This window comes from Sinohyriopsis cumingii, chromosome 8, assembly GCF_028554795.1.
Source record: "Sinohyriopsis cumingii isolate HCF-2022 chromosome 8, ASM2855479v2, whole genome shotgun sequence".
NCBI lineage: Eukaryota > Metazoa > Mollusca > Bivalvia > Unionida > Unionidae > Sinohyriopsis > Sinohyriopsis cumingii.
The window spans coordinates 123,794,524-123,812,589 of record NC_142968.1 but is presented as its reverse complement, the minus strand read 5'-3'; the positions used below and the strand labels follow the sequence as shown (position 1 = coordinate 123,812,589).

Sequence of the window (18,066 nt, the reverse complement as noted above, 5' to 3'; positions counted from 1 at the left end):
TGTATCAATGAAAGTTCACAAAATTACACAAAAAATATGTTAGTATATTTATGTACCTATCAGAAAACACAAGCAGATGTATAACTGTCTAACATACGATGCCAGCGATAGATGTCTAACATACTGGTATATGGAAGCATTCAAGTGACATCGCCAATGACAATAGTCTAACATGATGATATCTGGAAGCAATGCTGTTACGATACCAGCGACATACGTCTAACATATTGGTGTCTGAATGTAGTGTTGTGACGAATCTAACAACATCTGTCTAACTTACTGGGATCTTGATGCACTGCTGTGACGATGACAGCGACAGATGAGAAACATACTAAAATCTAGAAGTACTGCTAGATGAAATTATTGCAAACATCGAAACTGTGGAGATGTCAGACAGTAAATAAATCATGCAATTAAGAGACTTCAAAACAAAGCAGAAACAATTGCTAGATCCTGCATACTCTCATTGTGCCAGGGCAACACAATCCAGTTTCAGATTTAATATAATACCTTATCTTCAAGGAAAGTATTATATTTCCACATTTATACATCAGGGATGTAGTGGTTTTCATATTCAACTTCTACTGCAACTTTGTACCACAACCGTAGAAAAGTTCTTTCTTCAATAGGCTTTTCCTTAATATACAAATTATCTCCCCTTCCATGTCTGATCTAATATGAATTTTAAACTATTCGTCTCATTCACACTCGAAAAATGATTTGTATATTACATTTTTTAATCAGCAAACCCTATTTTCTCAAGTAAATATTAGAGAAGTAAACCTCTGGTAATCAAATGATGATAAAAAAATTTAGATAATATTTTAATGACAGGAAAATTAACAATATATGACGCATACTATGAAACAATGAAGAAAAACAACGCATAAAGGCGGTCTGTCAAAATTAACAAAATATATCTACCTCGAACCTTATGTACGTACTGTAGATGAAATTCTAACACCAAAGCAATGATAAAATGTAGGAAGTTTTTCTCCAATATTCTATGCAGTTAACGATGTTTTTTTACGTAAGTTCCCGATTGTTCACGAAACCCTTTCACCCTGATTTCTCGATGGCATAATGGATGATCATATGAATATATTGATGGAATAGTTGACCCCTTTTTTCCATTTCGGCATATTTGCCAGAGACGTTTTCTTTTTAAATGATAGTATCAGGTCAAAAGCAACTTCAACTTTCAATTTTTTCAACATTTACCGAAAATCGCAGTGTATAATATACCATTGACTTTGTAAGTTATTAGCACCAATAAAATAAGGCAGAAGAAATATATAAAAAATCAAACATAATGAACATTGTGTTGTCGGTTTTTTTTTCACTCCTCTCCCGCTCAACCACCCTCACCCAGGTTTAATATCGCATCCGGGTTCGTGATCACAGTTGGTCGGGTATGCGACAGATTCGCTTGTATAAGTTCCTATTAATGAATGACCTGACTTGTACGGTTACTGTACATTGACTCTGTTTATGTATAGATACAATGATTTGAATATGGCCGAGGAACATTAAAAATGAACTAAAACGAATAGATAAGTGGTGCCTTAGTAGGGAAGTTGAATAGGTAGATCTATATCCATTGTCCTACAGTGTGTAACTGCCTCAATGTGTAGATTTAAACTTCCTGCATTACCTGACTTCTTGTACAAAGTAATTATAATAGTACTTACCTGTCTTGAGCTGGCATATAACCTAAAGGCGGGAGGTGAAATGTAATGATTATCATAAGAAAGTAGTTTATAAGAACCTCTTTGGAAAGTAGGAATACCAGTTTTGCCTTTGCTTCCACTAAGATCATAATTAAGGTAAGTGATGATGTATTTTAATGCAAGTGAAGGATTTGTGTTTGAACTGATTTAACACAAATGTCTGATATTTTTCATTATTTTTCTATTCTAATTTCTACCTCGGACAGAAGAAGAAAAGGCTCAAGGAGTTTTTTGAACCGTTGTTAAGACACAATTACAAACGCAAATATTTAGTTTTCCGTTTCCATGAATATATATATATATATATATATATATATATATATATATATATATATATATATATATATATATATATATATATATATATATATATATATATATATATATATATATATATATATAAAGAGGGGGGAGGGGAGAGGATATTTTCATTTCTTACGTTAATATCGGATAAATTTCAATGTGTTGTCCATAAAAAAGAAACGAAAATGCCATTTTAACGAGTGTCCAAATGACTAGTTAAAACGTTACCTTTTAAATACTTCAGGCCGAAACATATCTCGTAGTTACGCAGGGAAAGAAGATTTTATATGTATTATGTGCAAAAGGTTCTCCTGAATCTAAGCTTAGAAGATTAAACTTGCTCTTTCCCACTCCTTCCTTTTTCTACATTCACCTCACTTTTAACCAGATTCATATGAATATCAGCGACTTAAAATAGATTTTTGGTATTGTTGTTTAACTCCATCTTTAAGCACACGATACACTATAAATAGGCCAGTATAACTGCTGGAGGTAACATATAGGAAACCCCGCTCATAACCACCGACCAACGGCAAACGGGAAAACATTTTCTCGTATCCACGTTGGTCGAGCCAAAGACTCGAACCCACAAAGGTGAATTGGTAGTGATCGGTAAAGGCGAGCACTTTAGACCACTCGGCCAACAACGGCCGTGAGATAGGTCTTTTGGACATGTATGGCCCATATTGTTGCAATAAATGACACTTTTGGTATTCCATAAATTATTGCACCCTATCTGACTATAAACAAAACAAAACATGGCTTTATTTTGACGTACGCAAAAAGGCACATATTCTGCTCAATACATATTTCATACACGATACAATGCTGCATCAATTAATAAATATAATAGTCTCAATTGGAATGCATTTCATATATATATATATATATATATATATATATATATATATATATATATATATATATATATATATATATATATATATATATATATATATATATATATATATATATATATATATATATATATATATTTCACGCGCACTTCATAATGCACTCACGTGTTTCCGAATAGTGTTTTAGGAACTACTTTGTAAACAAATTATGGAAACTCACGTAGTGGACGCTTTACGTTTGGTTTATTAAATTTGTTTCTGAATGAACTAAAACACATATTTCTTGGACTGTCACATACCAGCTGCTTTGCCACATTCCGCGTTAACTTTTTGATACAATGATTCGGATTTAGACTAGCAATAGACGCCGGACAGGTCTGGGTCCCTACAAATAACATGCAAGTGACAAGGAATAAACTGTCTTCTGTAGCTGGTAATAAAAATGGCAAAAAATATACGCACAGTTTTACATCCTGAATTTCCTCCAAATGTACATTCTTAGTTCCGCATATCCGAATTCAATCAGCCATCAAGATTTCTCAAGCCTGATTACACATTCGAAATTGTATTGTAATTTCGACTATATTCCAAATGCAATTACATCCTCCTTACCGGTTCGGTGGCCTAGTGGTTGGAGCGTCCGCTTCAGATGCGGGTGGTCGTGGGTTCGATCACCGGCCGAGTCATACCAGAGACTTACAAATATGGTACTATCAGCTGCCTCGCTTGGCGTTCAGCATTAAGAGGTTAGTGGTAGGACTGGTTGGCCTGGTGTCAGGATAATGTGACTGGGTGAGACATCATGCTACATGTCTGCGGCATGATGCCCCAGTGCTAGACATCACTATAAACTGGCACATTGCAGACATCGTAGCGATATGACTGAAAATTTTTTTCAAGCTACGTTAAAAATCAAAATCACATCACATCACATCACATCACATCACACATCCTCCTTACTGCACTCAAAATGAAATAAACATTTTCCATAGCGTCTTTTTGATAATTGAAATTAAAAGACATATTTTCCCCACATTATGATTTCAATGACAGAACAGAAAAACACTTGCTGATGTTAACACGCGGATCCATCGCTGCTGAAATCAGATGTACTTCGTGTATAATTGACACAGGTAAATCTAGTTATTATCATGAAAGTTAGCAGAATCGACAAAAATGACAAAATCTATTCATTCCAGACTGAATGGAAACGTTGTCGCAATGCGCATTCATTGACAATATGAATCTAAATTTCAGTTTTAAGTAGACCAAAACGCCGTTTCTTTCGAAAGTGATGTCTAGCGCGCGACTAAGTTCAAATTTATCTGGGTGTAGTTATGTGCGCATTAATAAAGTTTTTTGTTGTGTACTTATCAATCTGCGCTTGTGTATTTAGTTTGGAATACGGCATACATTCAGTTACTTTGTTTCTTGTATTGTATTTTTATTTATATTATTAAGCCTTAGGTAGAATAAGAAAATGAACATATAATAAAAAGGTTACTGCATTTGTATGGATAAATATAAACTCGTTTTTTCGGATGGATATACTGCACTCCCAAAGTCGTGCAGTATTTCCGTCAAAAAATCTTGTTCATATTTTCCTATAAAGATGCAGTAACCTATAAATGCCATATTTCTCTAAATCCTGAGATCAATAGTATATTTCTCACGTTAGAAACTCAGTTTTTGTTATTCATTCTTTCGCAATCGATAAGCATTAATTGGTATATTGTCGACGAATAGAACTTATTATTAATAATGTATTATTTGAAAACTTTGCCAAGACCTGGTGCTTCATTAGAGTTTAAACTGTTTACAGCTGGTCTCAATTCTTCAATTGTAAATCGAGAATCTAACTCTGCAAATATCGGTTCAGTTCATCTTCGCTAGCCAATGTTCCGATACGATAGCCCTTCCTACACCTTGGCGGATCGAACAGATATTTTAGTGCTTTGTCCTAGCGACATCTATTGGACTTTATGAGTAGCCACCCTTAGTATGCCAACTAACCAACAGCGTGTAACAGTCGGCAATTGACCTAAAAAGGACACTTTTTAAAATTGACATCGAAAGTATGAATACGTACCAGAGGGGAGCCATTACACGTTTATTTGAGTGAACGGTAATTGTTCCAACACGGACCGGCAGTAGAAAATTGCTAATTTATTAGTCCATTCAAGTTGTACTCCCCTTATCTCGATCATGTAGGAACAGTGTTCAAATTTGAGTAACTTAATTTTGATTGGATGCGGTTGCTTGCCCGGGTAGTTAATTGGATTTGGCTGGCGTTATCTAGAGGATGACCTCCCTCGATATTATAGCCCGGCGAGAGTGAAAGAAGAATGGAATTTCAATAGAGAACTGAGCGAGAATACTGGGAAGAAATAAACCAATACCAGCCCCCTTTTGACAAGAAAATAACAAATTTAATCAGAACAAATTAATAAAGGCAATTCCAATTCAAGTTAGATTATATCAATAGCATTTAACAGGTGTGTCTAATTTGGATTTATTTCATCATCATAACTAGAGGTGAAACGAGCGCAATGTCCACGACCGATCTGCATCACCTTCCTGTCTGGGCAGTATCCCAACGTCTCCTAGTTCATCTTTCCTAAGCTCTGTGCTTTGTCCCTTCATGGACTTCCTGGTCCTTTTCTTCTGACCTCGTCCTTCTTTCTTTCCCCCTACTTCTGTCTCCAGACTGTCTCGTCTTTTTCTCAGAAAGCTGTTACTTAGCTGTTCTTTTTCAGAACGTGTGCGTCTTAGCACTAAATATGTCTTTCTTTTTACAAGACGACCACCTGGTCTCTTTCTAGTTTCACGAAGAAAGCACTAATCTCTTTATGCTTCCTACGGAGTCGACTAAGTTTCTTCTTCCATGAAATTTTCAGATTAAAGAATTTCGGCTAAGGTCGTCACTTTAAAGTCTAATTGCTCTAAAGTGTACGCCCTAATTTATTCTGCCCAATCGTAGCAGCGGTCCCTAAATGTTCCCAAAAACATAATTTCTTTCATCAGGTTTCAACAGCTCGGAATCTGTGAACGACAGTGCATGACAATTTCCCTTTGAAAAAATTGTAAGTGGACATAGGTTCCTACCAAGCGGTTAGGGTTGTTAGATCAAATGTTTACTTTCTACCGACCGCGTTAAGATACCCCGGTCAATTCCACTGGGTCTAAATGCTGTCTCTTTGAAGTTTACACTGACATGGGGGGGGGGGGGGAGATGAACGAAAAAAGGTCGAAGTGACTCTTCACAAAGACTTTTCTGGCTTAAATGCGATAAGATGTTAATACTCAATGCATCCAACTTATAAAATTTTCTGCAATTCGAAATTCGACACTTCGCAATTTCCTTTTTGTAATTCATGCAGTGTTTGCCCTGTTGAGATATTCTAGAGTAATTTACGCGATGGGCAGAACATTTTCATTATCTCATTCCGTCTGTTTACATGTGATTTTGACAGAATTGTAATAAATGATGATACATTGATTAGTTTATTTTCTTCTCTGCATGCACCATTAAATCGAAGAGCATTATATTTCATATGAACATTAAGTTTCCCATCATCAAAATGTACCGTTTTATTCTTCGAAATATCGGTTTGTAATTTTTGTAGTAAAGACCATCAATGCTTCAGCGTTGTCTTGGATTGCGTTTTTGTCTTGAGTCCAATATTACTACCATTAAAGTATTCTTCCAATTCTGCAATGTCTCGTTGTATATCTCGGGAACGGGGCTTTACAATCTGGATTCCTTTTACGTTGTAGCATTATACGTTTCGTATTTCTGACTACGTTTCGGCTCAGCAGTAAGTCACGGGTTGTCATCAATGCTGTCAAAGTTACAGCGGGAAATTGCTTCAGAGTGACGTCAACAGTGTTAAGTTGAATTGCTTCATTAAAACATGATGCTAAAGACTAAACGGTAAAACGATTTCCATGCATTTGTTCCAGCTCAGTGATTTTACCATGCTGCTTGTATGACGTCTGCAGGCACACGCATTCAAGCGTCGCATTACATGATGATAAATCTTGTATTTTCAGATGTGGTTATATTTTTCATGATTGAAAATATGGAAATGATCAGACATGAAAATTATTTCGCCAATAAATTCGTTACTGTTTACTTACGTGTGATATGTGGGGTGGGGGAGGTGTGAGTGTGTGTGTCTGAGTAAATGAATAAGGAGATAAAGGTCTAGACGTAATGAGGAAACTTTTGTGCTAGTTGTATTTGTCTATAATATTTGATATGTGATGTCGGTTTATGCTACTGAAGCAAACGTATTGTATCCCATATTTTACATATTCACTCGTTTCCTTCTGCAGTCAAACATCGTACATTTACTCATGAACAAGTCCTTCAATACGACCAAATAATACACTACACTTCCCACGATTTATAAGCAGGAAGAGAAATTGATGGTATGATACAATCTGTTCGTTTTTTCTGTCTGTCTATCCGTTACTATATTATTTCTTAAACCGCCACGTGGAATGTTATCAAGCCTGGCACTTAAGCTGCCAATGTGGTATAAACCAACATGAGGAGGGTTGTTGTGTTTGGTGTCCTCTCCCAGTGTGAAGGCGAACAGGTCAAAAATGCAAATGAACCGAAAGTTTTATTACTGATGCATTTGCAAATGTGTTTGACAAAACGTCACATACATGTACGCAGTACTTGAGGGGAAAAGACATAACTGATGCAAACAGTTTCAGGTTAAATAGATGGGTTACGGCCTAGAGGTGGGACTTTACGGTAGTTGGTAGGTAGAATAAACAACAGACATTATGATTTCCTGTGATAACCTTTTAAGTTCGCTCTTGTAACCATGGGCGCCCGCACAGCGTAGCATTGGGGGTGGGGGGTGGTGGAAGGAGGGAAGTGCCCCTCCCTCATTGCACCTCTAATCATGTTTTGGCCTATATCCGTAAAACTTAATAGATGACCACTACATGTTTGCACAGGGGTTCGTATCGTTGCTTATAATTTATCTGTCATACATGCACTGCAGTTATTATATAGCACGTGTATTACAGATAAATTGTAAGCAACGATACGAGGGCCTGCACACTTTTGCCCCTCCCCCCAACCCAAATTCCCCGAATTATTTATGCGGTCTCATATGCATAAAATGTCGTTCAAACAGTTTTAAATTTTGAACAAATACTTAAGTGAGAGCCTTCAAACTTTCTAGAGAAGAATTTTGTAAACTTCGGGAAACATTACCGAACGAATACAAAGACAATCCTTGTCAAAAAAATGGAAGAAAAAAAAAAAGAAAACAAGTTCCCAAAGACTGCAGTTGTGACTGCTCTTTTTACACACTATTCCTGTAAGAGGTGGTAATAGAAACGTTAAAGCTGCGTTACTATTTCAGACAGAATACGGAAATAAAAACAAAATGGCGAAGACATATCTTTTAGGATTGCTGTTCCTGCTTTTTGCAATAACTGTTGAAGGGGAAGTAGCATCCACGTGGAGCTATTGTGGATGCTATTGGGGAACTTGGGAAGCATGGTCCTCGTGCACAGAAACTTGTGGCGGCGGTTACACACGACGTTCCCGTGCGGTGTGGCATTGGGATATTCCAGAATGCTCTAGGTGGCAGGATTGTGCGGGGACGGAGTCTGGCTGGGATTACCTACTATGTAACAGTAACTGCTTCAATGGAGGAGCCTTTGTTCAGTCGGGCTCGTACTCTGGATACTGCAGCTGCTCGACTGGTTATTTGGGTAGCTGCTGTGAGACAAGTGAGTATCGTCATCGACTGGTTATTTGGGTAGTTGCTGTAAGAAAAGTGAGTATCGTCATCGACTGGTTATTTGGGTAGTTGCTGTGAGACAAGTGAGTATTGTCATCGGCTGGCTATTTGGGTAGCTGCAGTGAGACAAGTGAGTATCGTCATCGACTGGTTATTTGGGTAGCTGCTGTGCGAAAAGTAAGTATCGTCATCGACTGGTTATTTGGGAAGCTGTTGTGAGATAAGTGGGTATCGTCATCAACTGGTTATATGGGTGGCTCTTGTGAGATGAGTGACTATCGTAATCGACCAGTTAATTGGGCAGTCGTTTTTGTGAGACAAGTGAGTATTGTAATCAACTGGTTGTTTGGGTTATTTGAATAGCTGGTGTGAAACAAGTGAGTATCGTCATTATCTTGGGTCAGAGTTGCCTTCATTCGTTCAGAAATTCGTAAAAGAAATGCCATGTACAGAACATGTGCAAACAAATTAATGAATTTCAGTGATATCTCACAACATTACTTATAGGGTGAGGAATCTTGCTCTCTCTTGGTTCCAACGAAATAGGCTGGGTTTATCGATGATTCTTCGTCGATCAATATTATAACATGATTGGTCACATGGGCCAATACAATACATGACATGCTATGTTTATTAAAACAGTTTACACGAGTATGAAGTTACCTACCACTGAATGATTGTCATGGGGTTAGTGGCATCCATCAGCACATAATAAGACATACATGGCGTAAATTGTCTACCAAGTATGCTGTACAGCTTTTACCTGTCATGAACTGTATACCAATTTTCAAGACGTAATAAACCAGAGATCATAACAATAAATATGAAAGTTTCATTATAAGTTCATAAGTATTACACAGTAAAGAATGTATGCACAAAAAGGAAAATATATAATCTCTCCTCTCTCTCTCTCTCTCTGACGCACACACACACACACTGCGATAAAAAAATTATTTAAAAGGTTCCATTTTTCTTTCCATGTGGGAGTATAGCATTACTTTATTTCCATTGTAATCTATGACTGAAATAATTTGTATGTTAAACACACCACATTCTTGTTACAGAGAAATGCATATTAACATTTTTCAGTCGTAACCTGCGGATATCCGGGAGACCTTACTAACGGACGGGTTGTTGGAAGCGACTTTACGTATGATAAAGTTGTAAACTATGCTTGTAATGACAAGTACAATTTGACAGGCGATGCAAGTAGAAGATGTGAAATTACGGGGCCCTGGTCAGGATCCTGGTCAGGATCGGCACCAACATGTACATGTAAGTGGAGAAATCAGAAAGAGAAACACGTAGGAAATTTCGCTGGAAAATATATCATGCGAAAATTTATTTTGATTTGTTGTAATATACAATAAATGCCATTTTCTAGATACGCGTATTCAAGTGTATTTTTCCATAGTAACTACGTGACTCTGCAATGCTAATTCTCTGAAGAATAAATATGATTTTGTTTTTTCTCAATACTCCAAAAATTATCTTCTGGAAATAGCCATCATAACTTTCTACTTATTTTTCTTTTTCAGTTATCGATGATGTTTGTAGTATTACTGTTGCTGATAGTAGTAGCAGTAGTATAATTTGTATTGGTAGTAGCAGTAGTAGAAGTTGTAGTAGCCGTATTAGTAGTGGTAGTAGTAGTACAAATAGTAGTCTTAGTAACAGTAGTAGAATAGTGGTAGTAGCGTTAGTTGAAGTAGTAGTAGTGGTAGTAGTAGTACAAATAGTAGTCTTAGTAACAGTAGTAGAATAGTAATAGTAGCATTAGTACAAAGTAGTCGTATTAACGACTATGTCAACTTTGTCATGTGATCACATTTACACATCTTAAGTAACTACTACAACTAAATATTAATATAGTGCAACAAAGTCTATTCAGTCATGGTTGCTGAAAGCCCTACACATTAAATGTCATTATTAAACTTCAGACACACATTATTGATCACTATGAACTCGTACAATGGTTGCTAGGTGCTAAACTGGGTAAACAAATGAGATGTCAGGTCTAATCATAACACATACCAGAGTAGTATGATTTTCTTTCAACACGAGTGAGAGCTTAAGTTGTGACATCCGTTTTGTACTGGATGGCAACTTTAGGTTGATTTCGTCCAAAAATGTCAGTTTACTTAAGCCTTGATTATTCCGTAAGAATTTCTCAGGGCGTGTATATTATGGATGAATGAGAATCCAAATAAAGTGAATAATCGTCATTTAAATGGATATAATCCAATACTGAAAACTTGTACCCGATAATGCAGTACTAATGTCGCTGGTTCTTCCCGGGGTTTTCCCGGGTTCTTCCTCCACCATTAATACTGGCCGCCATACATAGATTATCATGTGCTGAAAACTGGCGCTAAACCCAACAACAACAACAACTAATTATGGCCTGTACGACTTGTACTTTATAAGCAGCAGCATTACTATTGGCAGCAGTATTAGTAACAGCAGTGGCAATAACAGATATAACAACAGCTGTAATTGCAGCAGAAAAAATAATAGCAATTGACTCATATGTAAATAATGTTCTAGTAGTACTAGCAGCAGTATTGGTCAAATTCTCGCCAAACGATTTCTGATTCCATATTTGTTGTTGTGTTGTGTTGACATGCTTATTATTATTATTATTATTATTATTATTATTATATAGTCGCCAGATACTGCGAAAGCAATCCGTGCCGGAATGGTGCCACATGTAAAGACGGTCTTGGATTCTATACCTGTCTGTGTTCTCCCGGATGGACGGGCACGTACTGTGAAGTGGGTAGGTAAAAAAAATATAACCAAAAATAAACTTACCAAGAACAAAATATTAGCTACACTTGACACAGCAAATAAATAACTACTTTTGAAATAGTACTTTGTAACAGCCAGTTTGGGACGAAATATTTAAATGGAATCCGTGTGTGTGTAAAGCGGTTTTCATACCTTATTTTTTTATCTTTCACGTGTCACACATATTTTCCGAAAAACAGTACGGATTTGAAATACATATTAAATCCAATTTTTTGATTAACTGCGATCTTCAGTCTAAAGCAACACATTGACTTAAATATGGCAAACATGTTCTTTAATGTACTCCCCAAATTAAGAAGCAACTTGTTTTATTGTGACATCTTGTCTTATATTTAAAGCTCATACACTGCAAATTTTAGTTTTAAACTAACATGACGAACGTTCTTTTTTTCTGTTTTGTTTGTTTTAGGTTATGCTCATTCCTATTTCAGACGGTTGTCTAACAACAAAACTCTACACAGGTCGTCCAGTTCAGGTCGTTTGTTTTTAGGAGAAACTCTCCGTTGAGCATTGATTATGATCTTTGACGATGAGATTTTGAAAGCAAGACTCACTTTTCCAAGACTGTTCACATACAATTCATCCACATGAGTGCCTTGGTTTTCAGTTAGGTCTTAATATGTCTTTTAGGATAGAATAGATATATCGTAATATGATACAATGGGAAAGTGAGCGCACGTACTCTACGCGTGGTTTATTCAACCCCTAAAATTAGTTACCAGTGTGCGACGTATATCTGTGCCGTGATGAGATTTTCGCTTCTTTGTTTACATTGTCAAATTTATGTGTTACAAACAATGCACTGGCACTCACCCTAGATCATTCTCATTGTATTATGTCTGTCCGATAGTACGAGTTTTTATGAGTACAAAATTTGGTATATGTCAACTTCACAAAGAAACAATGATAAATGAACTTCAGGCACATTGCAGTTATTTTTTTTATTTTGTGTGTAAGTGTTTTGAATGTTTGCTGGTTTTCTTTTTTTGTGGGGGAGGGCATATCTGCCTACTTAGCCCATGTAATTTGGCCTGCATCGGTTTTCATCGCTTTGCTATGGACAGCCAAATTAGGGTCTGGGATAAAAGCAAAACAAAAACGAGTTGAAAATGAAAACAAGGTTCCCTAAATTAGGGGCAATTGGTTACACTATAAGTGTTAATTCTTAATAAATACATTTAATAATAAAGCCACCGCATGCCAGTGTACACATTTTAATAGAGAAGAGGTAACTTTGTGTTTTAAATGTACCAGTCATGACGAATATTGCAAGAACAGCTTAATCATATGCACGACTGGCGTTTTGTTTTACTTATAACATTATCACGTATATTCTCAACGGTGCTCAAACTTACTCGAGGGATCAGACCAAAACGCATTGTTTGGTGTAAACAAACTGCAAAGAGACTTAGATTTTTTATCGTTTTGCCCCAAACTATATTCTATACATTCTACATGCCGATAATAACGTGTAAGCCGACAATAGTGCTCAGTCTAGTTGTTATTGAAATGCGTTCTTCTTATTAACGAGTCTTTTGAGATTAACCTCAAGATAAAACTCTTGGTTTGTAACTTGACAGACAGACATACGTACTGATAGATAGATAGATAGATAGATAGATAGATAGGTAGGTAGGTAGGTAGGTAAATGCATGCATGCATACATACATACATACATTGCTCTCTCTGTATATATATATATATATATATATATATATATATATATATATATATATATATATATATATATATATATATAAAAATCCATTGTTCAGTATATAATTCTGTATATTTTGATTTTTACTTTGCCCGTTCCCTCTCCCGATTATGGTTCGCTCTCCTCTTGAAAAGAAATAATGTGGACAACACGTGGGAGCATACTTACCTACTCCGCACCCAAACTACCACCAACTGTTTCTTGGATTCTGTTACATTTAGGTAATTATTTTCTTTTGCAAATGCTGAATTAAGAAACACTAACACCTATTATCGTCTGCTTCAGATATTCAGCCGCCCGTGATGACCGGATGCTCCGGAAATATGAACAAGTTTGTTTCTACACTGACTAGCGAGATTTCTTGGCTAGCTCCTACTTTCACTGACCCAATGGGAACATCTCTGATTGTGCAGTCCAATTACGATACCAACACTTCTCTCCTCCCATGGGGAGACTACACTGTTCAATATGTAGCCACGAAACCCGGCAATGGACTGGTCACTGAGTGTGTTTTCAACATCAGTGTCAGGCGTAAGTTTCAAAGCTTATATTAATTTCAAAAGTACGAATTTTCATTTATATAGCTGGAAGTATCGACACTGAAACGTTCGAAAATACAGAATAATGGCACTAATGGTCGATATTTTAATACTTCTTTATAATTTCAATTTTTAGCAAAAATTCTTGCATGAATATCAAACTTTGAGAGACGCGGGAATACTTTAAATTTCGAGCTATTTGCACACAATTTCAAGCTTTCACAGCCTTCATTACTTTGGCTACACTACGACAACACTCAAATACTGCTACAAATAAAATTAATAATATATTGCCAGTACATTTCATACCATTGCCTTAATACTACACATTTGTGCAGCGATTCCATGCCAAAATCTCAAAACTCCAGCAAATGGCATATTGATGTGCAACGGTTGGAAGAAAGACTACTATCACGTGTGTCAGTTCACCTGCCTGTCCGGTTATTCCCTGCCAGAAGGGTACGCTTACTCACAATGGTACAACTGTGGAGCATCCGGAAACTGGCTACCTCCATCTGGTCCAGATAAATGTTTGCATAATGGTAATAGCTTTTCATTGGAAACCGTGTTCGTTCTCTTTCGTCGTTTATTCTTCAATTCTATTATGAAAAACAAATCTATGAAATAATAAACTTGTCAAAAGTTAAGATGTTTGTAAAGCACTAAAGTTGCTATGTTATGAAAAATAATCTTAGTCACTGAAATGCCTGAACTCTCACTAATATAAACGTTTCATGCTTATTCTAGGCTTTTATTCACGCTTGACGATTTAAAACATTTATCCTTCTCATTTCTATTTCTCCATGATAGAGAGAGAGAGGGAGAGAATGAGAGAGAGAGAGTTTGCATATATCGTCTATGTTTGAAAACAAAATGTCTTTTTAACACAAATGATGATGCATCTCAATGCCATTATTATATCCATCTTTCAGTGGATGGATTGACCTTTGGGAACCCAGTGGACATTGGTGTATCCAACTGCACGGACCCAGCGCAAGTTTTGAAAGCTCAAACATATTATATAGAAAATCTGAAATCGTCATCCCTGAGTCTAGTGTGCACGGAAAATGCACAAAAATGCCTACCAGAAAATGTTGATATATCATGTTTGTAACTTGTGAGAGATGTGCACCAGTTGTGCATTACTCTACCAATATGAAAGCTGTCAACTTTAAAATTCATTTTTATTCATAGAGTTGAGTCTACAAAGGTGTAATGATTGTAGTTCGCCTGTGGGTGTGTACGTGTTTGTGTCTAAGCTTATAGATTATGTAGATACTTATGAGTCTCTGCTTATCCATTATGAAAGTTTACTTGCATTAATCACACAGAAACCACTGAGAAAAAAGTAACATGAATTAATGTCTCTGCAGCGAATGTGATGAGATCAAACGCATTAATCACACAGAAACCACTGAGAAAAAAGTAACATGAATTAATGTCTCTGCAGCGAATGTGATGAGATCAAACGCATTAATCACACAGAAACCACTGAGAAAAAAGTAACATGAATTAATGTCTCTGCAGCGAATGTGATGAGATCAAACGCATTAATCACACAGAAACCACTGAGAAAAAAAGTAACATGAATTAATGTCTCTGCAGCGAATGTGATGAGATCAAACGCATTAATCACACAGAAACCACTGAGAAAAAAGTAACATGAATTAATGTCTCTGCAGCGAATGTGATGAGATGAAACGCATCAATCACACAGAAACCACTGAGAAAAAAAGTAAAATGAATTAATGTCTCTGCAGCGAATGTGATGAAATCAAACGTATTAATCACACAGAAACCACTGAGACAAAAAGTAAAATGAATTAATGTCTCTGCGGCAAATGTGGTGAGATCAAACGCATTAATCACGCAGAAACCACTGAGAAAAAAGTAACATGAATTAATGTCTCTGCAGCTAAAGTGATGAGATGAAACGCATTAATTACACAGAAACCACTGAGAAAAAAAGTAACATGAATTAATGTCTCTGCAGCGAATGTGATCAGATCAAACCTGGTTTCTTGTCAGAAAAAGGATTAAGAATATTAAAATCAATATTGACATGAAAATGCTGCATAACCAGACGTAAGTTTCAATCATAGATCCATCAAACAACAGATTAGAATACATCTCGTGCAGTATATAAAATCTAAGCCAATTGAGCGAATTTTTCAAGTGCGATATTGACAGATAAAGCCGACATAATGAACCTATTAGTGTGATATTAACAGATCGAGGCGACCGAGTGAACATATTAGTGTGGTATTGACAGATCGAGTCGACAATGTAAAAAAACCTATTAGTGCGATATTGACAGACTGAGTCAACAGAGTGAACCTATTATTGTGATACTGACAGATCGAGTCGACAGCGTGAACCTGGCAGGCGTGATATTGACAGAGCCAACAGAGCAATCACATGCATCTCTTGTAGTATATTGATTCGTTATACAGCTTGATTACATAAACATAAATTGAGCACTGCACAAACACGCACACACACACACACACTGCATGAGTGTGAATGCGTGTATGTATATTTATGGATATATCTTCAGTATCTATCGAATTTTGTTTACATGGAACAGATTTTTCTACTGTATATATTAAACGTACCACCATTAATTTTTGTACCAAGATGAAATATATATATGTATATTCTTACTGATAACCAATCGGATAATGATACAAAACCTATTTTATTATTATTATTATTATTATTATTATTATTATTATTATATACATTGTCTGTGATCATTTATGTTTTATAACATTGGTAAGTGTCTCAAATAAACATTCACAATTAAGTGCTGAGGTCTGAAAGTATTGTATGTAATAATTAAGTTCGGATTTGCAAAGTGTATGATCCTCACTTTTGTTAAAAGAAAGAAAATATGTGTCGTGGTCAAGAGCTCGATCAGTTGATTATATACTGTATTGCATGACTTGAGACGGCTAACACTCAAAGTTTGAAAAGGCCCGGTCCCTTGTGTCTGCGAGATCAAAGTGTGTTGACTGAGTATTGATTTTTGTATGAAGTACTTCCTTATAAGAGTAAGATGTCACGAATGAACGATTTTAAAGCGTTAAAGCTAAACGAATCACATAAACAGGTACATATGATCTCAACAATAATTGACATAAATAATTTATTGGAAAAAGATATTATCACAATTCTTGGAAAAATTTAATCCAATTTCAATGAGAATTTAATGTCTTTGTTCCACTATCTCCTTTTGGTTAAAAATTCTATTGTTATGTCAGTGATGCCAGATGGTATTAAAGGAACATTACAAAACATAAATTTATGAATAAATTAGTATATATAATCTAAGAGAGTGTACAATTCCATGCCCAATAATTTGTTCATTATGCGTTATCATCTCCAATAAACATGCGACTGTTTTAAAGTAAAATTACTGACTGAAAGTTACAAAATTGTTTCCGTACAAAGTATTATCGCTGTAATGTTATAACAACAAATGCTAAGATTAGGATCACAACTCTGACAAAACAGATCTAAATCTTAACCTACCTTGGTATTATTATGATATTAATGTTATGTTGTTCTTGTTGTTGTTGTGCGTTTAATGCCATTTGCAGTTCATGTTAGGCCATATATGGCGGACATGATAGCTAGTGGATGCAGAACCCGTAACGACCACAGTAAGATCGACCAGTAAAACTCACCGACCCACAGGAAGCTAATGGCTTGCTTTTTCATATATCCACAGTTTAATAACATGTGTTCTCAAATGACAGAGCGAAAATTTATTTATGGAACTAGGGCAATTTTAAGTCAACCAGTTTTCAAAATTTGACCCCAATTGGTGCGAAACAAACTTGATTTACGCTTGTCTTACAATATCGGTCTACAATGATTTATAACTGAGATAATTTTACCAGTCCAACGTAATATTAATACTTGACACCGTCTTAAAAATTAGGCCCTGAACCCAATTTTGATGCAACTCGTGACGTTCATGAAAATCTAAGAGGAGGAAATGGAATACATGATGCACCGACGGACATAATAAAAAAATTAAAAAAATAATTAAAAAAACAAAACGCACTATATGCCTCCTAGACAACAAAATGATTATTAACCTATGGGTTGCATATAACAATAAGTACGATAAGAACATAACAATATGTACAATAAGCATAGACAAATAGGTACGAAAATCACATAACAATAGGTACGATAAGCACATAACAATAGGTACGATAATCACATAACAATAGGTACGATAATCACACACCACTAGGTACAATAAGCACATAACAATAAGTTACCATTGGTACCATTTCATTCAAGAATGAGATACTTAAAATA

General features: G+C 35.9%; 1 protein-coding gene across 1 annotated transcript; it reads left to right on the top strand.

Moving 5' to 3' along the window:
- Positions 1-1,675: 1,675 nt before the first annotated feature.
- LOC149794563 (sushi, von Willebrand factor type A, EGF and pentraxin domain-containing protein 1-like) lies at positions 1,676-16,537 on the top strand. Its single transcript, XM_089968838.1, has 7 exons — positions 1,676-1,826; positions 8,281-8,653; positions 9,754-9,939; positions 11,330-11,443; positions 13,478-13,723; positions 14,070-14,273; positions 14,664-16,537. The coding sequence occupies exons 2-7, from the start codon at positions 8,305-8,307 to the stop codon at positions 14,843-14,845; spliced, it is 1,281 nt and encodes a 426-aa protein (XP_089824964.1). The 5' UTR covers positions 1,676-1,826; positions 8,281-8,304; the 3' UTR covers positions 14,846-16,537.
- Positions 16,538-18,066: the final 1,529 nt, after the last annotated feature.